The 27,934-nt window shown below is 41.4% G+C and overlaps 4 protein-coding genes and 1 long non-coding RNA gene across 6 annotated transcripts; 3 read left to right on the top strand and 2 right to left on the bottom strand.

Moving 5' to 3' along the window:
* The first annotated feature begins 233 nt into the window (after positions 1 to 233).
* Positions 234 to 2,916, top strand: LOC109899519 (homeobox protein ANF-1). The gene is made up of 4 exons (XM_020494838.2): positions 234 to 920; positions 1,020 to 1,201; positions 2,173 to 2,274; positions 2,601 to 2,916. The coding sequence occupies exons 1-4, from the start codon at positions 782 to 784 to the stop codon at positions 2,706 to 2,708; spliced, it is 531 nt and encodes a 176-aa protein (XP_020350427.1). The 5' UTR covers positions 234 to 781; the 3' UTR covers positions 2,709 to 2,916.
* Positions 1,972 to 2,968, bottom strand: LOC109899526 (uncharacterized). Its single transcript, XR_002256489.2, has 2 exons — positions 2,877 to 2,968; positions 1,972 to 2,253 (listed from the first exon to the last, which is right to left on the bottom strand). It is a non-coding gene; the product is annotated as an uncharacterized LOC109899526 (long non-coding RNA).
* Positions 2,969 to 6,333: 3,365 nt separating this feature from the next.
* On the top strand, positions 6,334 to 11,182 carry irak1bp1 (interleukin-1 receptor-associated kinase 1 binding protein 1). The gene is made up of 4 exons (XM_020494804.2): positions 6,334 to 6,668; positions 7,919 to 7,984; positions 10,388 to 10,518; positions 10,585 to 11,182. Exons 1-4 carry the CDS (start codon positions 6,378 to 6,380, stop codon positions 10,820 to 10,822), a joined length of 726 nt encoding a protein of 241 aa, XP_020350393.1. The 5' UTR covers positions 6,334 to 6,377; the 3' UTR covers positions 10,823 to 11,182.
* si:dkey-261l7.2 lies at positions 10,921 to 24,710 on the bottom strand. 2 transcript variants are annotated; one of them, XM_020494817.2, is made up of 7 exons: positions 24,486 to 24,710; positions 22,343 to 22,475; positions 21,844 to 21,933; positions 20,853 to 20,947; positions 20,514 to 20,674; positions 12,190 to 12,303; positions 10,921 to 11,462 (listed from the first exon to the last, which is right to left on the bottom strand). In XM_020494817.2, the coding sequence occupies exons 2-7, from the start codon at positions 22,465 to 22,467 to the stop codon at positions 11,367 to 11,369; spliced, it is 681 nt and encodes a 226-aa protein (XP_020350406.1). In that variant the 5' UTR covers positions 22,468 to 22,475; positions 24,486 to 24,710; the 3' UTR covers positions 10,921 to 11,366. The 2 variants fall into 2 exon arrangements, with proteins under 2 accessions (XP_020350406.1, XP_020350413.1); XM_020494824.2 differs by having other exon boundaries at positions 11,212 to 11,462; positions 22,343 to 22,480; positions 24,486 to 24,692.
* A 137-nt stretch (positions 24,711 to 24,847) lies between these two features.
* LOC109899531 (major histocompatibility complex class I-related gene protein) lies at positions 24,848 to 26,501 on the top strand. The gene is made up of 2 exons (XM_020494857.2): positions 24,848 to 24,972; positions 25,073 to 26,501. Exons 1-2 carry the CDS (start codon positions 24,897 to 24,899, stop codon positions 26,089 to 26,091), a joined length of 1,095 nt encoding a protein of 364 aa, XP_020350446.1. The 5' UTR covers positions 24,848 to 24,896; the 3' UTR covers positions 26,092 to 26,501.
* The last annotated feature ends 1,433 nt before the right edge of the window (positions 26,502 to 27,934 follow it).

Genomic DNA, 27,934 nt, shown 5'->3' with positions numbered 1-27,934 from the left:
CTAGGTTGTGTGTGTGTGTGTGTGTGTCTCGAGACTAAAGGGTGACTGTAAAAACAAGCATATTATTTCGTACAATAGCAGACTACTTTTATAGTCTGAACAAAAGTATTGGGCGCGCCCGTGCGCATTGAGGACGTCCCGTGTGTCCGAATCCTCTCCATTCCATTCAGGGAGAAAAGTAAACAAGTGTGCTATTCGTTTAAAGCTCCCGTTGTTCTGTTCGCTAAAGCGAGCACTAATCTGCTCTTAATCGGTCGAATCGAGGAAGAACAATGATTACACGCGGATTTCCAGCAACATGTCAACCTGGTGCTGTGACGGCTTTTGTTTGGCCCCAACATGATTCACTGTCCTATATGCATCACAACGGCAGGAAGAGGGAACATTCATCAGGATTAAACCTGATAGTATTGGAGGATTGTTATTCGTTTATATTTCCATGGTCAAAAATGTACAAAATGGTTACTTGACTGGCCCCGCATAATGACAATATAGGCTAAAAGTGGGAATGGGTTTGATTTTCAACCTTGGTAGTTTTAATGTAAATAATGGCACTGGTGTTTCGTTAAAGTGAGACGATTAGAAACGGAATCACTTGCCTAAAGAGATAATACCTTTATTCCTTGGTCTGTTTGCAACCCCCAAAATCCGAATAGGGGTCTCCAATTCATATGCTAAATTTTAAGAACCTCCGGTTTTATTTAGTGACGTATATAAATCCCAGAATCGTTAAAAATCGTAACCTGAGCGGACAGCTTCCAGAAGATAGTTGGTTGACACTATGGCTATATCTACAGTTAGTTGCCAGATCAGGCAGGTTGACGCACGGCCAGTTTTCACCATAGACAGAATCCTTGGGTTGGATTTGGACAGGCAAGAACTACGCAATGTGTCCCTGAAGCTGTATCGACCATGGACAGGTCAAATATTATTTATTTACATTGTAGCCATGATTTCCTTGTAGACTAAACCTGCTGTCATTGTCTGTTGAGTTATATTGGGTTCTGTCTGGATTTCAGAGTTGGAAACAACCAAACAGAGAAGTCACATTACAGTAAAAGGATCATCGAAGTCTTCGTCGGAGATTAAGAGAAAAGAAGAGGAACATAAACTCAACTGTAAACACTTTACAGAGTCCCACAGGAGAACATTGAATTGGTACATCGGGCGCAGGCCGCGGACGGCATTCAGTAGTGCACAGGTAAAAATACACTTAGGCACATTTTTCATGACACTTTGATACAAAGCGATTTTCGCTAAAGGCTTCCGCATGCTTCGGTTTGGCTGGCTCCTAGCATACTCCCTTAATATACCACTGAAAAACGATAAAAAGCGGCAATAGTGCTGTTTGTCCATCTTGAGACGCTGTAGCCAGTATACACTTCCTCAAAATACTAAAAATGAATCTAGTTAATAAGATCATTCGAGAACTCTTTCATACATTTTTGACGGTCTTTGCCGAAGAGATCTTAGTCGCACAATTTTACATCAAACTACGATGTTTGGTGCAGTATTTCTCAAGTGAAAAAAATGTGCATGAAAACAAGTCGTCTATCATTGAATGACAACAAACACTTAATTGAAGAATCCCTACTGTTGACCAATGACCTACGAAAGAGCATAGACTTCGGTTCCGAACTTCGGCTTGCCTCGAGAGAAAAAAAACCTCTACGAAGACCAAAATCCCTTCCTAATATATGCACGATCTATTCTGAACATTTTCGAATGGCAAGCATGGAGACAGACGCTTTAACCCTAACTCGTTTCCCTAACGTTAACATCAGTCTCCTAACATCCTACGTTAATTCTCCTAACATGCTGCGTAAGTTCAGCTAATACCTTCTATAAAAATCTCACTTCTGTGTGGAAGTGGTGTAAAAAGAGTGTTTCTCTACATTTTACACACAACTGTGCCCAATGGCATATAGGTCCCATGTGTAGTGAGTGACATAACATTCCACAAACAAAATATTGATTGATAGAGATATTATAAATCAACTTTTAAAAAGCATTTCTGATTTACATCTGTGACATATCCTGTAGGCCTATGTTTTCACATTTTGGGGGGGCTGTGATAGTTACTGTTATTCACTTTGTGACAGATGTTTTTGTGAAAATAACAAAAATACAATTTGATTGTATGATTGATATATCTTCTTGGGCTCCATGCAGATTGAGGTCCTGGAGAGTGTATTCCTCATCAACTCCTACCCGGGTATTGGCATCAGAGAAGAATTGGCACAGAGACTGCAACTGGAGGAGGACAGAATACAGGTAGGCATTATAAACTAGTAACACTTAAGGTTGTTCTTATACATGTGTAGTTGCACTCAAATTGATGTTGAATAGTTATTAAGTAGCACATTACTTATTGCGTTGTAATAGAATACAGAAGTGAAATAGGGACTGTTATTTATTCATCTGAACTCAACTATGCAATTACGGAATTATAAAGTAACAACATGCTAATAAAATGTTGTTCGCAGAGTAATTACTGGATAGTCTCATACAAAAACATTGTTTTAGTTGATACATTTAAGGTAAACTATTTACACCACAAAGGTTGTTCTAAAGAGCTCTATATGCACTGTTCTCCACAGATTTGGTTCCAGAACCGCAGGGCAAAGCTGAAACGTTCTCACAGAGAGTCACAGTTCCTCATGGTGAAAAAAGCCTTTGCAGATCTTAAGGACAAAGAGGAGGATTAATGCTAAAACAAAGACACAAAAATATTTACAGTACTTTTATTCTAGGGATCTCTCTCACTCTCTCTCTGGTATATGTCTAATATATTATATTGTGTAAATGTCAATTTGTCTAGGGTATGTACACATTTTAATAAACAGATCAGATCATTGACAAACAAAAAGGCCTACCTTTGCAAGTGGTTCATCATTTGCATTCATGTTCTTTTCACCATCTGGCAGCAATATTGGTGACATTCTTTTCCCCAAAAATATAATTATCATGGTAAGAAATGTCAGGTCATTAATTTAGTTTGCAGTGGGTGTTGTGTTGCCTATGAACACCCTAAGCGTTCATCCCAAATGGCACCCTGTTCCCTATATCCCTCAAACGCAACTCTGGACCTCGAAGTCAGTTCCATTGCTTTTCAATTTTTTTCCCCTTCTAATCATGGACTGATTTAGCACCAGGTGGGTGCAATTAAGTATCAGGTAGAACAGAAAACCAGCAGGCTCCAGACCTCGTAGGGTCAGAGTTGAATACCCCTTCCCTATATAGTGCACTACTTTTGTTCAGGGCACGGCACATAGGGCTCTGGTCAAAAGCAGCACACTATGGAATAGGCTGTCATTTGGGACGCAAACAGAGATAATCTCTGCTTAGCGACAATTTTATTGTTTGAGAAACGCCCCTGCAGGAACTAATTTGTCTCCTTCAGACTGAATTAGTTGAGCCTCAGCAAGGCCATTAAGTTGAGGGAAGTAGAGACAAAGGAGCAGCAGGGAGGCAGCCTGCCCTGCAGGCATCAGGAAGGAGACAGTATAAAGGTGTAGGGAAAGAGTTCTTAAAGAAAGAAAGAAACTTCCATTTAAATCTCTGGTGCATGCTGTTTGATTTGATTGCTTCATCACTGGCCTATATGATGTTTGACCAAATTTCAGATAATTGCATTTATGCGTGGCAGATACCAGTATCTCTCAAATTAACTAAAGAAGTAGGCCCATATATACAGTGCCATGAAGAAGTACCAAATTGTCATACTTGAGTAAAAGTAAAGCTATCTTAGAAAATGACTCAAGTAAAGTGAAAGTCACCCAGTAAAATCCTATTTAAGTAAAAGTTGTTAAAAAAAATTGGTAGTATCAAAAGTACATGTAATTACTCAAATATACTTAAGTATCAAAAGTAAAAGTATAAATCATTTCAAATTCCTTATATTAACCAAACCAGACAGCATTATTTTCTTTTTTTTTTTTTTTACGGATAACCAGGGGCAGACTCCAACACTCAGACATAATTTACAAACAAAGTATTTGTGTTTAGTGAGTCCACCAGATCAGATGCAGTAGGGATGACCAGGGATTTTCTCCTTAAGTGTGTGAATTAGACATTTTCCCTGTCCTGCTAAGCATTCAAAATGTAAAGAGTACTTTTGGGTGTTAGGGGAAATGTATGGAGTAAAAAGTATATTATTTTCTTTAGGAATGTCGTGAAGTAAAAGTAGTCAAAAATATAAATAGTAAAGTACAGATACCCAAAAAACAACTCACCTCCCTCTGCAACTGGATCCTGGACTTCCTGACAGGCCGCCCCCAGGTGGAAAGAGTTGGCAACAACACGTCTGCCACACTGATCCTTAACACTGGGCCCCTCAGGGTTGTGTACTTAGTCCCCTATATAACAGGGGGTGTCAGAGGAAAGCCCATAAGATTGTCAGAGACTCCAGTCACCCATGTTATAGACTGTTTTCTCTGCTACCGCACGGTAAGCGGTACTGGAGGGCCAAGTTACTTTGCCATCATGGCCTTTTTTGCCTTTACCTCCCTTCTCACCTCATTTGCTCACATTGTATATAGACTTGTTTATACTGCATTATTGACTGTATGTTTGTTTTTACTCCATGTGTAACTCTGTGTCGTTTTATCTGTCGAACTGCTTTGCTTTATCTTGGCCAGGTCGCAATTGTAAATGAGAACTTGTTCTCAACTTGCCTACCTGGTTAAATAAAGGTAAAATAAAAATAAAAAATAAATAAAAAGTCTAGGACCAAAAGGCTCCTCAACAGCTTCTACCTCCAAGCCATAAGACTTCTGAGCAATTCATAAAATCGCAGTGCAGAGATGCCTCTTATAGTTACAGCCATCTCATGTGAAGTGTAGAGGCCTCTTATAGTTACAGCTATCTCATGTGAAGTGCAGAGAGGCCTCTTATAGTTACAGCCATCTCATGTGAAGTGCAGAGAGGCCTCTTATAGTTACAGCTATCTCATGTGAAGTGCAGAGAGGCCTCTTATAGTTACAGCCATCTCATGTGAAGTGCAGAGAGGCCTCTTATAGTTACAGCCATCTCATGTGAAGTGCAGAGAGGCCTCTTATAGTTACAGCCATCTAATGTGATGTAGCAGGGTGTTGTGTTCCCTCCTCCAAGAGGTGTACGTAAGACATACACCCATCCATCCATAGTTGGTTGGGGTCCACACAAGTCACAATGAATATTGCCTGACACTGGTTGCTTGCAGAAACCATGTACCCAAAACCTCCATTAAATAAAACTGGTGGACACAAAATATTCCCATTGGGTAATAGGCTGTCAGTACCATGATAATCCTGTCTCAATTCACATCAAAATCTGTCACCTTTGTCTCTTTTTCCCCCCTCTCCTTTGCCCTCCCTTTCCCCCCGAGGAGTTGAACTGATAGTGCCTTATAACTCAAATTCTTACCTGATGACCTTTTCGTCCTTAACCTGCCTCAACATGGGCGGTGCTCTCTCTCTCACTCTCTCTACTGCCCGTCTTTGACCCCTGCCATAATCATTAGACCAAATACTATTATATGACTGCATCACATATGCAGCAGCACCTCCAGTACCCTCCTACTGATATACAAACAACATTATGTAGGTACAAATAATCCTAATGATTTTATAGTTCATTTCCATTATCAATTGGTTATTTTATTTATTGTTTGATAACATTTCAACAAAAAAAGGGGGAAAAAGCTGTAGCATAGCCTACGATAGATCTATTATTAAAGCTTAATTCATGTGACATGGGTCCATAAAAATATATATATTCTTCTTTTAAATTGCTATTGTAGAAATAGACTTGTCATATGTTATTATTAATTAATAGCTAGGAATGGAAATCCCCTCAGCATTACTGATTCATTCCGAAGCTGATGGGAAAAGGTACCCTACCTTACTTTGGGTTACTGGGTCGGCCTACATTAAAAGGCTTCTGGTGCCTTCTATTGACCACATCAATACACTGGTAAATTTTTGGGCGGGCTATTTTAAAAAGGTAAAAGCCTGTCTGTCTTTATTAGAAACGTTCTGGGGGACTGGGAATATAGTGCTAAACATCTGAAATATCGGCTAAATAACTCAAAAGCATAATAAATCATACTACAATGTAAAGCCTATTGTCTTATCAGTCACTCTAATAGTCTAACATTTGTAACAAGCTTTATACAAAATCTCAGCAAATCTTACAATTTGTATACATTAAAATGTGTACAAAATTGACATTTTTGACAAAGAAAATATGTCAGCTAAATTTGTAAACCTCCTGGAACTACATGTTCCATCTGTCTTGGAACATGTAGTTCTTCGCAGATGGATCTACATATGAACTACACATCCCTACACTCGCGTTAGTTACCATAGCAGCGAGAGTTTAATTTGTGTTCCGCCATGGCTATCAGTCCGTCTAGAGTTTTCGCTGCTTTATTACCCACCGCGGGAGATATTTACCGGGACGAAAACGAACCAGGGATGGGGGGACACACGGTTACCGTTCAGCGAACCCAGAACAGCGCGCGAGAGGTCCAGGTGACTGGGAGCGCAGAGGTCTCGTGCCCAGCCGACCGCGCTACTGTTTCCGTTAGTTTCAAAAACAGCAAGGAGTCGGTGAACGACGTCACCAACAGCATCTCGAGGAGAGTAGAGTACATTCTACAGACCCTGAGACAACACCATGTCAAGGTAACTGAAGAGTTCATACAACCATAGACATCCTATTAAATTATTAGATGGGCTATGTCATAAAGCCTTTAAAGTTCCGAATGGCTTTGAAAATGGCAGCCATATTGTTCAGGGACAAATCCAAAACAGTAATTGGAATGAATGGCAGTAGAGACGTAATCCTGATTATATTTATGCAGAAAAATAAAAGTAAAGGCATGTGATATATCAGAACTGGTGTAATAGAATTGTCAACCTAGAATAGTCATACAATTATAAATACAGTTTATAAGTGTTTTATACAAATGTTCTGTATAGATATCCTCTAAAATATGTAAACAGACCATAAATGTACACATTTAAGTTCTTGGAAAGCTGTCAGTGCGATTGTATGATACAAGTATTCTTACGAGTACTTGATACAGGTGCTTGTTACAAGTATTTGATACAAGTACTTGTTGCATTTACAACTTGTCTAAGTTCTATAATCAACTGATTTCCTCCTGTGTATGTATGGGTGTGGATTGACTGCATTGTTTGAATGGAATATTGGCATATTGGCAGTTAATTATAAAAATAAATCTATGGAATCATTCCTCTAAAACTGTCTGCCTAACTAGCTAACAAACATACAGTGCAGATACATTCTTCAAATTCATTATTTTACACATCTTATCACAGCACTGGCAAACCAGGGTTGACCAACTCAATGTTTTTTTGTTTGTTTGGACCCCGGCGGCAGCTAATTGGGGATCCTAATAAATACAAAACAATGACCAAAATGTCTGGCCTTTATCCCACCATATTTGAATTATATTAGTTCAAATAACTTTTAATATGGATATATTGGCATATAGGCCTAAAACAATTTAATAGGATATCTATTGCTATTGGTTGGATAGGTAATTTCATATCCCAGCTGTGTAATTCAGTATTTCAACTCCAGGCCTCCAGTACCCCCAAAAGCACAATTTTTTTGTAGCCCCGGACAAGCACACCTGATTCAACTTGTCAACTAATCATCAAGCCCTCAATGAGTTGAATCGTCTGCGGATACAACTAAAATGTGTGCTGGATTGTTGGGGGTACTGGAGGACAGGAGGTGGGCAACTGGTGTAATGCAATGTCAGTGACATTGACAGACAGACACAGGGCAAACATACAGTCAGCACACTGACTGACTGACACAACTGTCTAATCACTATTAAGTCGGATGTTTGAAGATTTCGCTCCTACCTCCTCTCCACTCTTCTTCTCCTCTCACCCTGCAGGAGGAAGAGTTGACAGTGACGAGACACATCTACAGAGCTGATGAACTGTACCACATGGAGGCTCTGGTAGGTTCCCTGTGCTGAAATCCCTAAACTTGTATGTACAGACTGAAGTAGACCGTGCATTAACATGGGAAAGGAATGGAGACGGGTCTATGAAGTGTTGACAATTATATTCTAGTCCATGCCTACTGTGAGAAGTCGAGCAGATAGTATCAATCATGTGCAGCTGACCCTGCACTAACATAAATAACATGAGCATATCTACTTCTGCTAAGCGTCCCAATAAAGCAATAAAAACAAGCATCCCAGAAGAAAAGTGCTCAAAAAATAGCCCACGTTAACATATGTAGCTTAAGAAACAAGGTTCATGAAATCCGTGATGGAAAAAGTAACCAATTGTCATACTTGAGTAAAAGTAAAGATACCTTAATAGAAAATTACTCAAGTAAAAGTGAAAGTCACCCAGTTAAATACTAATTGAGTAAGTCTAAAAGTATTTGGTTTTAAATATACTTAAGTATCAAAAGTACATGTGATTGCTAAAATATACTTTATCAAAAGTAAGAGTAGGGTAGCCTAGTGGTTAGAGTGTTGGACTAGTTACCGGAAGTTTGCAAGTTCAAACCCCCGAGCTGACAAGGTACAAATCTGTCGTTCTGCCCCTGAACAGGCAGTTAACCCACTGTTCCTAGGCCGTCATTGAAAATAAGAATTTGTTCTTAATTAACTTGCCTAGTTAAATAAAGGTAAAAATTAAATAAAAAAATCTACTTAAAGACTTTACGCCACTGCATGAAATCAATAATTTGCTCTTAACAGATGACATTCATATTCTGAAACTCACTTAGATGATACAGTGGTAGCAATAAATTTACAGACAACATAGGGGCGGCAGGTAACCTAGTTAGAGCGTTGGGTCAGTAACCAAAAGGTTGCTAGGTGCTTCTACACCTGCATTGCTTGCTGTTTGGGGTTTTAGGCTGGGTTTCTGTACAGCACTTTGAGATATCAGCTGATGTACGAAGGGCTATATAAATAAATTTGATTTGATTTGATTTTGATTTAGATCGAATCCCCGAGCTGACAAGATATGTTGTATGGTTGAGAGAGATGAGGCAAATAAGTCTGGCTGCACAACAGAGTGGCAAAGGTATTTCAAATTGAGAGTCATGTGACTAAACTGAATAAAAAGAAGAAACTACACTATGAAACAAAGATGAATGACAATTATGAAAGACAAGCATTGTAATTTTACATTCCGTTAGTGTGGAAGAGGTGAAAAAAATAGTCTATCAACAATGACAAGCCACCGGGGTCTGACAACTTAGATGTAAAATTACTGAGGATAATAGCGGACGATATTGTCACTTCTATTTGCCACATCTTCAATTTAAGCCTACAGGCTTGGAAGGAATAGTAAGAATAAGAATAGTAAAGCCCACTTTACTGACTCAAATAGCCGACCAATCAGCCTGTTAGTAAACTTTTGGAAGAAATTGTGTTTGACCATGGTATTTTACAGTAAACAAATTGACAAACTTTCAGCATGCTTATAGGGAAGGACATTCAACAAGCACAGCACTTACACAAATGACTGATTGGCTGAGATAATATGATAATAAAAATACTTCAGTGTGGCTCTTGACATTATCGATCATAGTCTGCTGCAGGAAAAAACGTTTGTTATGGCTTTACACCCCCTGCTATAATGTGGATAAAGAGTTAACTATCTAACCGAACACAGAGGGTGTTCTTTAATGGAAACCTCTCCAACATAATCTGGGTAGAATCAGGAATTCCCCAGGGCAGCTGTCTAGGCCCATAACTTAAAAAAAATATTTACTAATGACATGCCACTTAAAGCCAGTGTGTCTATGTATGTGGATGACTTAACACTATACATCAGCTACTATGCCAAGAGTGTGCAAAGTGGTCATCAAGAGGGGCTACTTTGAAGGATCTCAAATATAAAATATGTACATTTGTTTAACACTTTTTTGGTTACTACATGATTCCATGCGTGTTATTTCATAGTTTTGATGTCTTCACTATTAATTCTACAATGCGGAAAATAGTAAAAATAAAGAAAAACCCTTGAATGAGTAGGTGTATCCAAACTTTTGACTGGTACTGTACTTAAATGTTTTTTGCATATCCCAACTCCCCCTGAGAATGGGGCCAAAGTCAGCCATTATCAGCGGTGACCTTGGCACAGTTTGATAAGTGCCTTGCTCAAGGGCACAACGACATTTACCTTATTGGCTCAGATTTTTTTCACCTTTATTTAACTAGGCAAGTCAGTTAAGAACAAATTCTTATTTTCAATGACAGCCTAGGAACAGTGGGTTAACTGCCTGTTCAGGGGCAGAACGACAGATTTGTACCTTGTCAGCTCGGGGATTCAAACTAGCGACCTCACGGTTACTAGCCCAACAATCTTACCGGTGTGGGTGTGTGTTTTTACAGGTGATGGTGGTGTTCTCAGACTTTGGTCAGATGGAGAGAGTGTGTATTGTTCTGTTGGAGAAGCTGGATAAGAGTGTGTGTGTCAGCACACCTCACTTCTACCACAGTGAAGAGTGTCTCGGCCTATTGAGGTAACACACGTGCACACACACATGTACACACACTATACTATCATAATAATGTGTGTGTGTGTCCAGGCGGAGCGTGTGTGTAGCAGCAGTAGAGAATGCTCGTCTGAAGGCGTCTGAGATGAGCAGCATGCTGGGACAGACTCTGGGGCACCCCCTACTGGTCAGAGAGGAAGAGGCCACGGAGAGAGATGGAGGAGAGGGGAGGATGGGGGAGGGGGTACACAGGCCTAGCATCAGTGCGACCTCTCGTGTGTTTGTCACCTTTAACCTCCGACACAAAGACAGAACCAGGAAGAAGATTTGAAGACTACATTACCCATCTACCCCGTCAGCACAGTGCAAACACACACTCCCACACAATCACACTGTAGATATGAAGACAAAGACGAGGATGGACAGTCATTGTTTTGTTTAGAATAATATTTATTTAAGCTTTTCCTCAAAGCTTCTGTCCATAAACATGAATGTCAATAAATTATGTAAATGTGGCTGTTCTTGATTCAAGTTTGAGGTCTTTATGATAATGAACTGTATTATATTTTCTGTCTTTAATTTTGTTCTGATATGAAATACTGTATGACATCTTCAATTGTGTAGTGGTTAAAAAAGTAGGTGGGTAAACGCTGATCACCGTTTGCAGCTAATAAAATAATGCTTCCTATATTTTCAATGCATTTTTCCGCAGTAGGTGGCTAAAGGTGTAAAAGCCTTTTCCCCTCCACTAAATCACTGTGTGAAATTAAATTGATCTTGTTGTGGGGGAACAGAGAGAGGAGCTGTCCTTTTCTTTACATCTACCGTCCAGTTAGGTGTCCCACTGACACACACACTCTTGTGGTCCCTGTCTATCAGTCTTCAGGGAAGATCTCTTGGAGCCAGGGCTGCATGATGAACCGCTCTCCATCAAAGTGTGTGAAGTACTGTTCTAGGGTGGGGATCTCCGGCTGGAACACACACACACACACACACACTCGGAGGTTCAGCTAGGGTTAGGTGTGTATATGTATGTTTGAGTGTGTCAGTTTGCCTTCAGAAAATATCAAACCCCCTTGACTTTTTCCACATATTGTGTTAGACTGAATTTAAAAATGGATTCTTTTGAGATTGTGTCACTAATCTAGAGGAAAACCTGGTAGCACAGGCCAAATCTTAGAGGAAAACCATGTGAATTTGTCTTCCAGTGTCTGTTGGAAAGCAGACTGAACGACAAATTCACCTTTCAGCAGGACAATAACCTAGCCCAAATCTATACTGGAGTTGCTTACCAAGACGACATTGAATGTTCCCGAGTAGCCTAGTTACAGATGACTTAAATTGGTTTGAAAATCTATGGCAAGACCAATTTGACAGAGCTTGAAGAATATTTAAAAGAATGATTGTCAAATATTGTTTAATCCAGCTGTGCAAAGAAATTAAGATATTTACCGAAAAGACTCACAGCTGTTTAATGTGTATTGTCTCGGGGTTGAATACTTATCTAATCAAGATATGAGCGTTTCATTTTTCATTAATTAAAAAAAAAAATGTTTGCATTTTTTCTACTTTGACAAGAGTATTTTGTGTAGGCCGTTGACAAAATATGACAATTAAATCCATTTTAATTCCACTTTGAAATGCAACAAAATGTGGAAAAAGTCAAGGGGGTTGAATGCACTGAGTGTGTGTTCCTACCCTGGTTCCAGTGACCCGTTCCAGCCTGGTCTGAGGCAGGTATCCCACTAGGAGAGAGGAGGGGCCAGGACCACTGAATAACACCTTATAGTGGGGGGTGTTCTCTGCGTTAACCTACACACACACACACACAGTGAGAGGTGAAGGTGAAATTCATGGTTTAACTGCCACTTCCCTTAGTGATATTACAGTACAACAACGAAGTCCCTCGGACATCAGTGCACACACGATAGAACAGCAGCATGTAGGACCTATTGCAATTGTTATTACCTTGACGCTCCCCAGCTCTGTTTCGTCAACAAAACAAAAACGACGGTGGGGCGGACAGTGCCATCGTTTTTCTCTAATGCGGATTCCATCTTTAAACAACAACTGCCCCTAAAAACCAAATTCTCCTTTTGAAAACAACCCATGTGGCATCGATATAGGTGTCAAAAATGTATTCTAGTGTCAAAATTCACTACAAAGTCTAAATTGGATAATTTGTCATAAAAGTCAGTCTCGTCCAAAACTTGGGTTTTGTACGTAAATTCACCACGACTTACTTGAGGATTTGGTAATGCATGACTTACATGCCCACTTTTGCGAATTATACAATTGCCCAGTGACAACACGTTTGTAGTCCGTTGCCATGTTGTGAAGTCTGCAACACACACGTCACCCGGCAAATAGGTGGTAAAAATGGGCGTCCATAAAGTTGGCACAAACTTAGTGCATTTCAACAATATTGCCAAATGACCAGGAATAGATTACATCAGACAGGTTCACATCTGTGATTGGTGTTGGTGAGTACGTTAGCTAAGTGGACAGTTCGGACTTAGAATATGTGGACAACTACAAATACCTAGGTGTCTGGTTAGACTAAACTCCTTCCAGACTCACATTAAGCATCTCCAATCCCAAAATGAAAATCGGCGTCCTACTTCGCGACAAAGCATCCTTCACTCATGCTGCCAAACATACCCTCGTAAAACTGACAACCCTACCGATCCTCGACTTCGGCAATGTCATTTACAAAATAGCCTCCAACACTCTACTCAACAAATTGGATGCAGTCTATCAGAGTGCCATCCGTTTTGTCACCAAAGCCCCATATACTACCCACCATTGCGACCTATACGCTCTCGTTGGCTGGCCCTCACTTCATACGTCGCCAAACCCACTGGCTCCAGGTCATTTCCAAGTCTCTGCTAAGCCCCGTCTGATCTCAGCTCACTGGTCACCATAGCATGCGCTCCAGCAGGTATATCTCACTGGTCACCCCTAAAGCCAATTCCTCCTTTGGCTGCCTTTCCTTCCAGTTCTCTGCTGCCAATCGCTGTAACGAACTGCAAAAATCACTGAAGCTGGAGACTCATCTCACTTACTAACTTAAAGCACCAGCTGTCAGAGCAGCTCACAGATCACTGCACCTGTACATAGCCCATCTGTAAGTAGCCTATCCCCATACTGTATTTATTTATTTATCTTGCTCCTTTGCACCTCAGTATCTCTACTTGCACATTCATCTTCTGCACATCAATCACTCCAGTGTTTAATTAATTTAATATATGTATTTGACACATGATTATAGTGTGTAAATGAACAGCAATTAATATTCAATAGTCCTCACCTGGGATTTGAACTCACAACCAATAGGTTCACAGTTTGCCAATCTCCCTGCTATACCACCATGTACCGGTTAATCTTACTATTCTCATCATTGAATCGATGTACTTATTTCAGCAATTTAACACCTTTCAGTATAGTTGTCTAATGTTTGTGGGGCATGTTGACCCATTTTAAACGATACTCCTGAATCACTATGGTACATTTTTGAGTGTACTTTTAACAAAGCTGAGATTTACTTAAAAGTGTGTTGACCTTATTGCTTACAGCCTTACACCAATCACGTTATTTCCGATCTACACAAGTGCCTGAGGAGCAGGGGGTAGGGTTTCTTCTGGACAGGACCCAACTATACTGACCCAATAAGCACATGTCCTAGAGATATCCCTTTTTGGGACAGTGGTTGTTTGTTGACTACAGGAAACAGAGAGGCGGGCACGCCCCCATCCACATCGATGGGGCTGTAGTGGAGTGGGTCGAGAGCTTCAAGTTCTTCTGTGTCCACATCACTAAGGAATTAACATGGTCCACACAAACGTGAAGAGGACACTACAGTGCTTCTTCCCCCCTCAAGAGGCTGAAAAGATTTGGCATGGGCCCTCAGATCCTCAAACAATTCTATAGCTGCAATTCTATAGCTTGACTGGCTGTGTCACGGCTTGGTATGGCAACTGCTTAGCATCTGACTACAAGGTACAGATGGTAGTGCGTATGGCCCAGTACAACACCGGGGCAGAGCTCCCTGCTATCCAGGACCTCTATACCAGGCGAAGTCAGAGGCAGGCCCTAAAAATTCTCATTCTCCAGCCACCCAAGTCATACACTGTTCTCTCTGCTACTGCACGGCAAGCGGTATCGATGCACCAATTCTGGAACCAACAGGACCCTGAACAGATTCTGCCCCAAGCCACCTGCATTGACCCTTTTTTTGCACTAACTCTCCTGGACTGACTATGCACGCACACACACATGCTGCTTCTTCCATCGATCCTAGTAATTTTAACCCTACCTACAGTGCATTTGGAAAGTATTCAGACCTTTACTTTTTCCACATTTTGTTACGTTACAGCCTTAGTCTAAAATTGATTCGTTTTTTTCCCCATCAATTAAGGGTTTCGGCGCCTTTTGGCAAACTCCAAGCGGGCTGTTATGAGCCTTTTATGGAGGAGTAGCTTCTGTCTGGCCACTCTACCATAAAGTTCCTCTGTCCAGTGTCTGTGTTCTTTTGTCCATCTTAATATTACATTTTTATTGGCCAGACTGAGATATGACTTTTTCTTTGCAACTCTGCCTAGAAGGCCAGCATCCCGGAGTCGCCTCTTCACTGTTGACGTTGATTCTAAATAGTACCCGCAAAATACCAGACTCAACGTCAACAGTAGTTTATTTAGTCTTTTGTTATTAAAGCAGGCTAACGTTAGCAAGCTAACGTTTAACCATTAACTTCTTTGGGACAGGGGGGCAGTATTGAGTAGCTTGGATAAAAAGGTGCCCAGAGTAAACTGCCTGCTACTCAGTCCTAAAAGCTAGAATATGCATATAATAGATTTGGACAATCTGAAGTTTCTAAAACTGTTTGAATGAGGTCTGTGAGTATAACAGAATTCATATGGTTGGCAAAAACCGGACAAAAAATCCAACAAGGAAGTGGGAAATCTGAGGTTTGAAGTTTTTCAACTCAGCCCCCATTGAAGATACAGTGGGATATTAGTTATGGTTCACTTCCCAAGGCTTCCACTAGATGTCAACAGTATTTAGAACCTGTTTTGAGGATTCTACTCTAAAGGAGGGGCTCATAAGGGCTCTATGAGTGAGTGGTCTGGCAGAGTGCCACAGCCTCGGTCTGGCAGAGTGCCACAGCCTCGGTCTGGCAGAGTGCCACAGCCTCGGTCTGGCAGAGTGCCACAGCCTCGGTCTGGCAGAGTGCCACAGCCTCGGTCTGGCAGAGTGCCACAGCCTCGGTCTGGCAGAGTGCCACAGCCTCGGTCTGGCAGAGTGCCACAGCCTCGGTCTGGCAGAGTGCCACAGCCTCGGTCTGGCAGAGTGCCACAGCCTCGGTCTGGCAGAGTGCCACAGCCTCGGTCTGGCAGAGTGCCACAGCCTCGGTCTGGCGCGCTCACGTGAAAGGTAGCTACGTTCCACTTCATTTGTACAGACAAAGGAATTGTCCGGTTGGAACATTAGTGAAGTTTTATGTTAAAAACATCCTAAAGATTTATTCCATACTTAGTTTGGCATGTTTCTACGGGCTGTAACGGAACTTTTTGAACTTTTCGTCCGACACGGCCTGAACGCACATTTGGATTTGTTTACCAAACGCTAGCGGAACCCCAGTCCTAGACAGGTTATCGAACAAATCAAACATTTATTGTGGAACTGGGATTCCTGGGAATGCATTCTGATGAAGAACAAAGGTAAGTGAATATTTCTAATGCTATTTCTGACTCTGTTGACTCCACAACATGGCGGATATCTGTATGGCTTGTTTTGTTGTCTGAGCGCTGTACTCAGGTTATTGCATGGTGTGCTTTTTCGGTAAAGCTTTTTTGAAATCTGACACAGCGGTTGCATTAAAGGAGAAGTGGATCTAAAATTCCATGCATAACAATTGTATCTTTTAGCAATGTTTATTATGAGTATTTCTGTAAATTATTGAGAGAGGTGTGGAGCCTTGCCCTCTTTCCTTCCTCGAATATAGTTATTTATTTTACTTTTAGATGTGTAATTCTTGAGGATTTTGATACTAGTGTCAGAGCTAGGAACACAAGCATTTCGCTACACCCGCAATAACATCTGCTAAGTATGTATATGTGACCAATAAAATTAGACTTGATTTAACACAGCAGAACAGTCCGTTTTGGCTATAGCCTTAGTTGAGATGAATCCGCCGATTACAGCTGCTGAGAAAACAGGAGAGACTGAAGTACTAATGGCCTTGCAAAAGGTGAAGAGCACACCTCCCGGAACTAATTGCTGATTGCCTAGGTTGATCTGTCAATCATCTGCAAGTTAACAGCAGTCTGCACACCAAGTAGGCAGCACTTAATGTAGATGGCCCTAGCTAGCAAAGATACATTACCAAACAACAGATAGACAAGAAATTATACTTACCACTCCTGGAGATATCAGGAGTCTTTATTTTAACAGGTAAGTTAACTGAGCACACATTCTCATTTATAGCAACGAGGGAATACTTACAGGGGAGAGGAAGGGGGATGAATGAGCCAGTTGGAAGCTGGGGATGATGGTATGAAGGCCCGATTGGGAATTTAGCCAGGACACCGGGGTCAACACCCCTACTTTTACGATAAATGCCATGGGATCTTTAGTGACCACAGAGTCAGGACATCTGGTTAACGTCCCATCGTTAGACGGCACCCTGTGAGTTGAGCGGTTGGAAATCATTGCGCCGGGGCTCTACGTCCTTTCCAACCACTACGCGCTCACAGGAAAAAAACTAAACTGCCACTCCAGTCATTAAATATTTTTTATTTATTTTTTAAATCACAATTTAACCATCTATTTTTCTGACTACATGGACCATTTGGTTTTAAAGTATTGAAACCAAACCATGTGAAAAGTAGAACATGACTGTAAAGGTGCTCATAATTTCAAATAGGCTACATGTCATATTAATATAGCCTATTTTATCGATAATAGAACAAAAAAAGTATCAGTTTATGAAAAAAGTTTTTCAGTTTATAAATACTTTGCTACAATGACAGTTATCTACACAGCTCGTTCCTTTAATTTAGCATGTGCACGTAGTAAGTACACCATCATGCTTTCGGGATAGGTGTCTTTTCAGATTCCAAAATTATTCTTTAGGTTGTGAACACTACATCACTGCACCCCCTCCCTTGATCTTAATCTTTGTAAGTTACCTTGATTTTGCACTTGTGCAGTTTCTTTATGAAAATATTTTGCAAACTCCATGACAGTAACTAAAGCAAGGGGCTATTAGCAGCACACAGCCTACAAATGCATGCAGGGCCTGGCATTCCCTGATCTGGTGAAGTGAGAGCTACTGGAGCGGGTGAGAGGGCCGATGCTCCAGCCTTTGGGGATCACGCTCAGCTCTCCAGCTCCGCTCACATGGTCTGCACAGGACAATGTCCCCAATTACTGCCCTGGTATATTTTGGGGGAGACCAGAGGATAGAGTGCCTCCTAATAGCCCTCCAACACCATCTGGTATCCCATTCAGAGACCAACCAGGACCAACCCTGCTTAGCTTCAGAGACAAGCCAGCAGTGGGGTGCAGGATGGTATGCTGCTGGCTATAGAAGGATAAGTATAGTCAGATAACATGTCCATGTCAGGTATCAGTTTAGCGTGGCGGGAAGATCATGAACCAAGAGGGTACCATGAACCAAGAAGGTGTGAGTACAAATTCCAGGTGAGGACATTCTGCTCAACCTTAGTAATGCTTGTGTCCTGAAACAGTCTTAAAGCCTAGGCATTAGTTTCTTTGACCATTTTGAACCAAACTCAGAAAAGTGTGTGCACGCATTAATAAGAGGCCTGTTATAACATTTCTGTGTATGTAGAATGACCCCATGATGTCTGGGCACTCAGCCAATACTTGACAGAAACTAACTGGTTCCTCTTAGGTTAACTGGAAACAGAGTAAAGGTTATATCCTGCACACCAATGATAAAGCGATTGTTCTGTCTGGAGCCTGTTTCTGGGTCAAAGAAGCATGTTTTGTGTGTGACCAGTACGACCATACTGTACATGATCTGGGCCGTCAAAGGCACTTGAGCTACTGTTAGATGAGGTATGCCTGGAGTGACTTCCTGTCATTCTGGCCCCTATTGTCCTCACTGAGTTGTGACAGACTGAGGCAACCTTTTCACCCAGTCCAATCACACACATACACAAGGTCACGTGTTTTGTACAGGAGGGTCTCACTCCATCTCACCTGCGTGGGTGGGGCGACCAGCCTCCTCATTATAATACGTTTTTAATAAAAGTAATACTTTTTGATTTTGCATCTACTCATTATTAGTTAAAAGGTAGAATTTCCCCCACAATGTTCAATAATAATTCCTTTATAAATGAACATGCACAATGTAATCATCTACGACTCTACGTCAAAGTGTCTTAAATATGTACATTGAAAATACTATGCTAAAACCCCTGTGTGGGAGTATCCTTAACCTTGCCAACAGAAAAAAAAATAGAGCCATGAATGGATTAATGGTTCACCAATCAGGGCCTTGATTGGCTCGGCAACAAGGAACGATATGTAATGAAAACAACATTTGGGGGAGAATGTTTTTGGAACCATCAGGTGACAACTGATAAATAAAAAAAAATGTATTTTACCTTTATTTAACTAGGCAAGTCAGTTCTTATTTTCAATGACTGCCTAGGAACAGTGGGTTAATTGCCTTGTTCAGGAGCAAAAACGACAGATTTGTACCTTGTCAGCTCGAGGATTTGAACTTGCAACCTTTCGGTCTAACCACTAGGCTACCCTGCCGTATTCTTGCAACGTTCCCATGAAAACGTGTCTACAACATTAATATATCACATTCTGAGATCATGGTAACCACATTCTGGGTAAATTCTATTTGACATGGGAATGGAAACATTAGTTAATGACCTAATGAGACTCTTAAAAGGAACATTCTCAAAGCTCCTCCTGGAAGGAGCTTTGAATTGGTCAGTAGCCGAGAGAGTGGTCTGCTTCTGCATCTTATATCTGTCTGTAGTTATTGAACTCTGCCTCCTGGATCCAGGGGTTGAGGCACACTGGCATATCCAGGATGTAGTGTCATGCACGCCACCCCTCGTGCCTGCACCTGTCCATAACATAGATGGAAGGGACTTCATCACCCACTGGCGAGTTGAATATAGAACCTCACCCAGAGAGCTGTGCAGGTCAGTGTGTGGTTAAATAAACGTGATTGGGGACTCCTATAGGGCGGCACACAATTGGCGCAGTGTCGTCCAGGTTTGGCCGGCATAGGCCGTCATTGGAAATAAGAACTTGTTCTTAACCTACTTGCCTAGTTAAATAAAGGTTGAATAAATTAGAATGCCAGTCTAGTTCTGGTTAGACTCTACACAAAACCTATGTGTATTTGCTAGTTAAGTGTAGACATACTGTCTTTATAAGCACATCAATATATTTACAAATGTTTTGTCTTTGTAACACGAACACACCCATAGATTTTTGTTGATAAATGCATCTACGCTCAAGCTGGGCAATGTTTGTGCAATGCTATCATATAGCCTACCCCTGTAGGGATATTAGTCGTTTTGGGATTTCTCCCCCAGGAAAAATATCAGTCGACATAAGAGACAAAACTCGCCAGTTATAGAATATTGTGTTGTATGACAGCTGAGCTGACTGAAGACCACAGGCATTCAACTTGCAGTTGATATTGTTACCATGGTAACATGTCTTTACATGCAATGATGAAACTTTGAAAAGTTTCAAGATTCGTTCTACAACACCTTGCTAAGAAAGTGTGTCTTATGAAACACATTCTAGATCCTTGTTCTTGCCATCTTGGCATAACTTTGATTTGACAGATAAATATCTATCCCCAACCTATGCTAGCTAACTGCTGTCAGCATGGCAAAACACAAGGTCAGCGCAGGCTTTAGCCTACATAGAACTCAATTAGCTGACCATCGAGATGACGAGTCAGTCAGAATGGGAAAAGTCCTCAACTTCAAAACTTCTTTCCATAGCAAAGCTACCTCCTCATTTGGGTGCAACCTGCTCATCCACTCTGGGGGGGCTCGGAGCTCTGGGTCCCAGCTGACGATCACCCCGATCATGTGACCATTCCGCTCCATGACGACATCACCCACACGCAGGAAGACGAAGGGGGGGCGCGGCCTACGGACCGACCGGGAGGCTGGGGGTATAAAGAGAGGATATGTGGTAAAGTAGGATGAGAGAAGAAAAAAGAGAGGAGAAAGGAGAGGTTCACACCAATCAGACCAGTACAGTAACAGGAAGTAAATCCAGACTGGTTCTGCAGGTTTTCTCCCCTTCATTCCTGACTGGCAGACACACCAAGAACAAACACACACCTCCAAAGAAGCCCAGGTCGTTGTCTTGCAGCATGACCTCCAGAGCAGGAGACTCTCCAGGAACCTCTCCCTCCTCTCCCCCTCCCACCAGCACCCTGGGAATTAGAGACAGACAGTGTTACCATGGCTGCTTCCAAAATGTCCTGTGGGGCCTGGGTCCGTCTGCAGGTAGCAGATACTATAAGCTGGTGTATAATGTAACACGAGAGTGGGGTAAATGTAGACTTTTTTATGCATCACTCCGTCAAGGGAATAGTGTTCTTTCTAACAAAGATAATCTACATCCATTTGAGGATGTTGTGTATCCCTGGTAATAATCAGAATGAATGTAAACACTACCATTTTGAAAACATGCCCTGTTGTTAGCTCATATCCCAGCGATAATGACTTGCTTTACGCCTGGGAAGAATACACGTTTATTTGCTCAACTTGCTATTGACTCAACTTACCAAGGCAAACACTGACTATATTAGCCCACACAGCTACAATGATGCACTTTAATGCTAGTTTTTGGAACTCATATTGAAGCTTAGAGACCAACTAATGTATAAAATTATATACAAGCATCATGAAACCTCCAACATATTCATTAATTTGACTTTCTTACCTAACTTAACACTTTCCCATGTGTTTTTTTTCCTTCAGACTTCATGAAATGATTACCTCTTCCTAAATATTTGGTGAAATTCTGAATTGTTTGTATGGTTCCCTAGAAACATGGGTGGCTCAACTTACCCCACTCACCCCTACAGCAGGGGGATCAAACTACATTTCTGGATGACCGAGTGTCTGCTGGTTTGTTTTTCCCTTTGTGTCCAATTAAGACCCAGACAAGGTGAGGGGAGGTCCTAACTTATCAATTACTTTAATTGATCAAATAAGTACAAGGGAGCAGTGAAAACCCATAGACACACAGCCCTCCAGCAATGAGTTTGACACCTCTGCTATAAGGAGTAATGCTGTAGAATTACTAGAGGTAAATGTGACTTACGTGATTCTATCCACAAGGTCTGCGATCCACTCTGTCCAGACAGTGGTGTTCAGGTAGGACTTCCTCCACTCACCCCACATACCCAACAACCTGGTCGAGACAGACACATTAATAACCCGAACCTCTTACCCCTAACCCTGGCCTAACTCAGTCCAGATGGCAGTGTTCAGGTAGGACTTCTTCAACTCAACCTAGATACCCTGGAGTCTGGTAGAGACAGACATACATTATAATAACCATAACCCTGACCTCTAACCCCTGATCACAGATACCCAGAAAACTGCAGTAAAAACAGAAACATTATTAACCCTAACCCCACACCCTGCAGTCAGATATTTCACTTATAATATTAGGAGAATAATGGTAAAAGAAAAGCTCTCATATGCTGTGCCATGTTTTGTTGCTAGATTTAGAGAGGTGGTGGCTCTCAGAATGGTGAAGGGGTGTGCTTGCAGATGAATGAGTGCCATGCCATTAGGGGGTCTGAGCGGACCGTTACCGTTTGGTGGCGTGGTAGCGCTGCGCTACGGACGCTCCGGTCCACCGGGAGATGAGGTACTGGGCTGGTAGTGCGGAGAGCAGTAGGGTGAGCTGCAGGATGGTTGCCACTGTTAACTGGGGCATCACGACACCTGGCCTTACCAGACAGAACAGGACAGAATTATCAGTAGGCTAAAACGGTTGGTGCCAGCAGGTAGGTATGCCTGCCGTAGGCTATATAAATAAATCAATAAAAATAATTTGAGCATAAGTTAAATTGAGTTTTAGTCTGTTTTCTTTCATAAATTGCAACTGAACAAAGCAGGCCATGACTATGAAAAGTGTGTATTCTGAATCAGGTGTGGATGTAAAGTTTTTAAATTTTTTTAATGAAAAAAAAAATGCAAATACAAGATTTCGGATTAAAATCTTCAATAGCCAATTTGACAGGCTGTTTGGCTCATTTCAGTGACGAAGACGAATAACTTAGCAGACGTTTCTGAGTAATAAACAATGCCATGCTGGTGGGTGGTAACTAGGCTTGGGCGGTATCCAGATTATCATACCAACCTTGTGCCATACCGGGACAGTCGGTAATACCAGCACTGAAGACAAGGGACGTTATTTTCTAACCCCCCAGCCTCTAATGCAAAGGTTAGCAATGCTATAAAGTGCATGTAATATCCCATAGAGAATGCTAACTAAATACTAATGAGCGCATTGTGAACATTTTATACAGTCTAACTATTTTCAGGACAGACAAAGCAGCTCAAAAAGTTATACAAGTAACTCAAACATGCTACTCACAAATATTAGTCAGCAAGGCTCTTGATCCAGGGGGGGATTCTCTGCTGTTACCAAACTAAGCTTGAGTTTGAAAGAAGCTTACCACTTAGCTAAATGCTACTAAATTAGCAAACCAAAATGCACAACTGCAGAGAATTTAGCACATTTTAGTAAGTTATCTAGCTGGCAAACATTTACTTGCGAATTCCATATTGTAACTAGATCACCAGGCGTGTGTGCGCTGCACAACTGAGTGGCTCACAAGGCACCATTCTCTCGTCATTGTGTGTTTGTAAACAAACACCACATCACTTCAAAATGAAAAATTGTGACGAGAAATTAAGATCGAGATCTTTATCGCCTAACGTATTGCATGTTGACTGCAGGGATTTACTTAAGATGTAGCTACAAATATTCACATTTATTTTAACTGCAACAAATTAGTTTAAATTATATTGAAAGAACCCGTGGAAATGTCCAAATATACAGTATACCGCCCTAGCCTAGTGGTTACATTAAAATAAAACCCAGCCCTGAAACTAAAATGTAGGTTGAAAACAATTTGTATGTCATATAATAGGAAAAGAAAGCACAGTCACATGGATTTGCATGAAGTGGGCAGTTCAGATTTATCATACTTTGAGCCGTAAGTCATCATTTTGTCATTGTGCAACATCAGGGTAAGCACTGGCAATAGTTTGACACGAAAAGGTTGATTCCTACTGGTGTGGGCATTTAAACAAACAAATGATATTGTGAATCAGGGAAGGAATATAGTGGCTTTAGTCATCATCCACCTGCTTCAGAATACACAAAACATGAACACTTGCTCCTTCCATGACAGACTATCCAGGTGAATCCAGCTACAACCCCTTATTGGTGTTCCTTAAATACACTTCAAATTAGAGTAGATGAGGGGAGGAGACCGGTAAAAGAAGAATTTTGTATGTGTGCCATTCAGAGGGTGAATGTACAGACAAAATGTTCTCTGTCCACCCCTGATTCAGGAGACACCATTTTCATAGTCATGGCAAGCTTGGTTCAATAGCTATTGGCCAGAGAACACCGAATATCCAATATAAAACTAATTTGACTTCGGTGCTCATGGTCCGTTTATTAATTGATTACATTTTGTTACAGCTCAACTGCCATATGGAAACATAAAACATAGAATAGGACTATATGTAAGAACTTTTTACGGTTATCCACTCAAAATCAAATTTTATTGGGTCACATACACATGGGTTAGCCGATGCTTGTAAACCCATAACGCATTTTTTTCCATTTATTAAATAACTCACACACTTATGCTATAATGACACAAACCAACGGACAGCTTTCTAAACCTAGCAGACATATTGGAACCCTTATCTTACCGTGATTACAAGAAATCCCAAGTCAAATCAACTTTTAAATAACTATCTGTCTGACATCGTTCCTGAGGAAGTCAACTAGTAAAGTCTGTTGACAGCAGTTGTGCGGGACAAGCCATGGCGCGAGGAGAAACAGCTCAGTGGTTTCGGTGTCCCTCGGTAGTTATATTTACATAAATACACTCTGTCTCCGGCAAGCGCACCTGCATATTTACATTTACAAAATTGTCAATATCGCGTGTCCAATCGCTGCAGTCCACGAAATACCGGCGCGCCTCGCCACGTCAGGAATGCAGGAACCAATGGGATGCTGGAGGGAGGGGCGTTCCTGCAGACGCAGGAATGCCCACGTGCAGGAACGTAGTATATATTATTTTTAGAAGTGAAACAGGAAGTCTGTCAGAAACTTGAGACATGCTACACTTCAAAATCATGGGCAAACTGTCAATCTTTTTGTTTGTTCTTTCATTTTACACCATTGTCAACGCAGGTAAGATGGACTACTAACTTTCTCTCAAACTCATTTAATGACTTTTATGTCATAAAATGTTAACGGTCCACAACGGTGTATAATGTCACTCTTTTCTCAGGTTCAGGATCACATTCTCTGTGGGCACTTGCAACATACATAATCGGAGAGACACCTTTCCCTGAGTTTACAGTTGTGTTGATGTTGGATGATGTTCAAATAGGTTACTATGACTCCAACATGAAACTGTCTGTCTACAGGGGTTACCATATTACAGACAAAATGAATGACGAAGCTCAGGATGGAACTTATGTACTTGGAACTATGTACCACCACATGAAAGAGAGATCATTTCGCCTAAAGCACCAATTAAATCTCACGGAAGGTGTTCACGTTCAGCAAAGAATCGGTGGCTGTGAGATACGGCACAATGGTGAACCGGCCCTGATCATGACAAAGAACTCTTTTAATGGAATTTTTGCAGATTATGCGGTATATTACAACATGACACATTTTACATATGATTCTGGGCAACTACTACTAGGATATAATTGGATGAAGCAAGCAACTGATAGAACACTTTATGCTAATGTTTGGCTTCCTATTTGCATCAACACACTGAAAAAATGCCTGAACAGAGAGAAGAACTTTGTGATGCGGAGAGTGCCTCCCAGACTCCGGTTGATAAAGAAAGAGGTTTCTGGAGACCTCCAGGTGATCTGCCTGGCGTTTGGTTTCTACCCCCGCCACATCAACTTGACCCTGCTGAGAGATGGCCATCCAGTGGCAGAACAGGAGCTGACAGGGGGGGAGGTTCTGCCTAGTGGAGACGGGACCTACCAGCTGAGGAAGAGTATTTATGTCAGTACTGAGGAGCTAAGGGAGAAACACAACTACACCTGCACTGCCTCTCACCTCAGTCTGAACAACAAGCTGGATGTCAGTTGGGAGTCTGGGGCAGAGAGAGTTCACCTATTCATCCTCTCAGCTCCACTGGTGATGGCACTGATTGTTATTCTGTTCTGCATTTTAATTTGCCTCGCAAGGAGGATACGTGCCGCATCGCAGAATTTGCAACTAGCCAGCGTTGATGCATTAGAGGCAGATGAAAGGAACCTGTCATCAGATTCTGAGATCTAATATTTTTTGGGGACACTGATGCAACTTTGTCAATTCACAATGACACCTATGACTATGAGAGCAGACACAAAATGTGCCAATCATTATTTTATTATTGGTTGATTTCCCAACCCCACAACAAACAACTATTAAAGGATCAAGTTGTGGAGACTGTTGACAATTACAAATATCTGGGCATTGGTCCAGATTTGCATGTATATATTTTACATTAACAAAAGTAATCTTTTAATCATTTATTTCAAATCATGACTTTTCATTAATTACACAATGCACTTTATATCTGTGTTGTATTTCCTGATATACAGCATCTAAACCAGGAGACAGTGGTGTGTATTTATGGGTGCCAAGGGAAGCCGGGCTTCCCCAAAGAATTTACAAAGAAAAGAACATTAAATCATTTATATTTCGTCTCTCTGTGTTTCATTTTTTTTTCAGTTATTAATTTGATGAATGTATCTCACCGGAGAAATCATCAGAGCGAGCAAAACAGCCCCTCTCTATATCTGTATGTGTAGCCCCATCTATCTAATGCTGTCTGGTCAAAAGAGTATAATATTGTTGCCACCAATAACATTGAACACAATTCAGCGCCGGGTTGTTTAGCAAGGATACTGCAGGAGTCTCTATGGAATCTACAGACCCTTCCACCGGTGCAAACAAAGGACTGGAGGCACGCGCTCGCTACTGTGCCGAATTTGAGAGTTTCATCTGCTAGGGCCTATACACTGTGACATTTTCTTTCAAGAACGTTTACTCTTAAATTCGGTTGATTTAAGACTAAAATTAACCAGGGCCAAGGATGAGTTTTGTCTGATATCTGCCCAGGACGGTGACTTTAGTTTAAACGTGTAAAAGTATTTAGTCAGCCACCAATTGTGCAAGTACTCCCACTTAAAAAGATGAGAGAGGCCTGTAATGTTCATCATAGGTACACTTCAACTATGACAGACAAAATGAGAAAAAAAATCCAGAAAATCACATTGTAGGATTTTTAATGAATTTATTTGCAAATTATGGTGGAAAATAAGTATTTGGTCAATAACAAAAGTTTATCTCAATACTTTGTTCTATACCCTTTGTTGGCAATGACAGAGGTCAAATGTTTTCTGTAAGTCTTCACAAGGTTTTCACACACTGTTGCTGGTATTTTGGCCCATTCCTCCATGCAGATCTCCTCTAGAGCAGTGATGTTTTGGGGCTGTTGCTGGGCAACACGGACTTTCAACTCCCTCCAAAGATTTTCTATGGGGTTGAGATCTGGAGACTGGCTAGGCCACTCCAGGACCTTGAAATGCTTCTTACGAAGCCACTCCTTCGTTGCCCGGGCGGTGTGTTTGGGATCATTGTCATGCTGAAAGACCCGGCCACATGCTGAAAGACCCGGCCACTGATGGAAGGAGGTTTTCCCTCAAAATCTCACGATACATGGCCCCATTCATTCTTTCCTTTACACGGATCAGTCTTCCTGGTCCCTTTGCAGAAAAACAGCCCCAAAGCATGATGTTTCTACCCCCATGCTTCACAGTAGGTATGGTGTTCTTTGGATGCAACTCAGCATTCTTTGTCCTCCAAACACGACGCGTTGAGTTTTTACCAGAAAGTTATATTTAGATTTCATTCATCTTCTTCTGGATCATCCAAATGCTCTCTAGCAAACTTCAGATGGGCCTGGACATGTACTGGCTTAAGCAGGGGGACACGTCTGGCACTGCAGGATTTGAGTCCCTGGCGGCGTAGTGTGTTACTGATGGTAGGCTTTGTTACTTTGGTCCCAGCTCTCTGCAGGTCATTCACTAGGTCCCCCTTTGTGGTTCTGGGATTTTTGCTCACCGTTCTTGTGATC

The sequence above is a fragment of the Oncorhynchus kisutch genome, linkage group LG1 (genome assembly GCF_002021735.2).
Source record: "Oncorhynchus kisutch isolate 150728-3 linkage group LG1, Okis_V2, whole genome shotgun sequence".
Lineage (NCBI taxonomy): Eukaryota > Metazoa > Chordata > Actinopteri > Salmoniformes > Salmonidae > Oncorhynchus > Oncorhynchus kisutch.
This window is presented reverse-complemented; position numbering and strand designations above follow the sequence as displayed.

Coding starts and splice junctions, on each gene's coding strand:
- si:dkey-261l7.2 (XM_020494817.2), bottom strand. CDS start 22,467: ATGCCCCAGTTAACAGTGGCAACCATCCTGCAGCTCACCCTACTGCTC. Junction 21,934..22,342: donor CGCTACCACGCCACCAAACG/GTAACGGTCCGC, acceptor TGTCTCGACCAG/GTTGTTGGGTATGTGGGGTG. Junction 20,675..20,852: donor CGACCTGGGCTTCTTTGGAG/GTGTGTGTTTGT, acceptor TTATACCCCCAG/CCTCCCGGTCGGTCCGTAGG.
- irak1bp1 (XM_020494804.2), top strand. CDS start 6,378: ATGGCTATCAGTCCGTCTAGAGTTTTCGCTGCTTTATTACCCACCGCG. Junction 6,669..7,918: donor TGAGACAACACCATGTCAAG/GTAACTGAAGAG, acceptor CTCACCCTGCAG/GAGGAAGAGTTGACAGTGAC. Junction 10,519..10,584: donor GAGTGTCTCGGCCTATTGAG/GTAACACACGTG, acceptor GTGTGTGTCCAG/GCGGAGCGTGTGTGTAGCAG.
- LOC109899519 (XM_020494838.2), top strand. CDS start 782: ATGGCTATATCTACAGTTAGTTGCCAGATCAGGCAGGTTGACGCACGG. Junction 921..1,019: donor GCTGTATCGACCATGGACAG/GTCAAATATTAT, acceptor TCTGGATTTCAG/AGTTGGAAACAACCAAACAG. Junction 1,202..2,172: donor CGGCATTCAGTAGTGCACAG/GTAAAAATACAC, acceptor GGCTCCATGCAG/ATTGAGGTCCTGGAGAGTGT.
- LOC109899531 (XM_020494857.2), top strand. CDS start 24,897: ATGCTACACTTCAAAATCATGGGCAAACTGTCAATCTTTTTGTTTGTT. Junction 24,973..25,072: donor TTACACCATTGTCAACGCAG/GTAAGATGGACT, acceptor CTCTTTTCTCAG/GTTCAGGATCACATTCTCTG.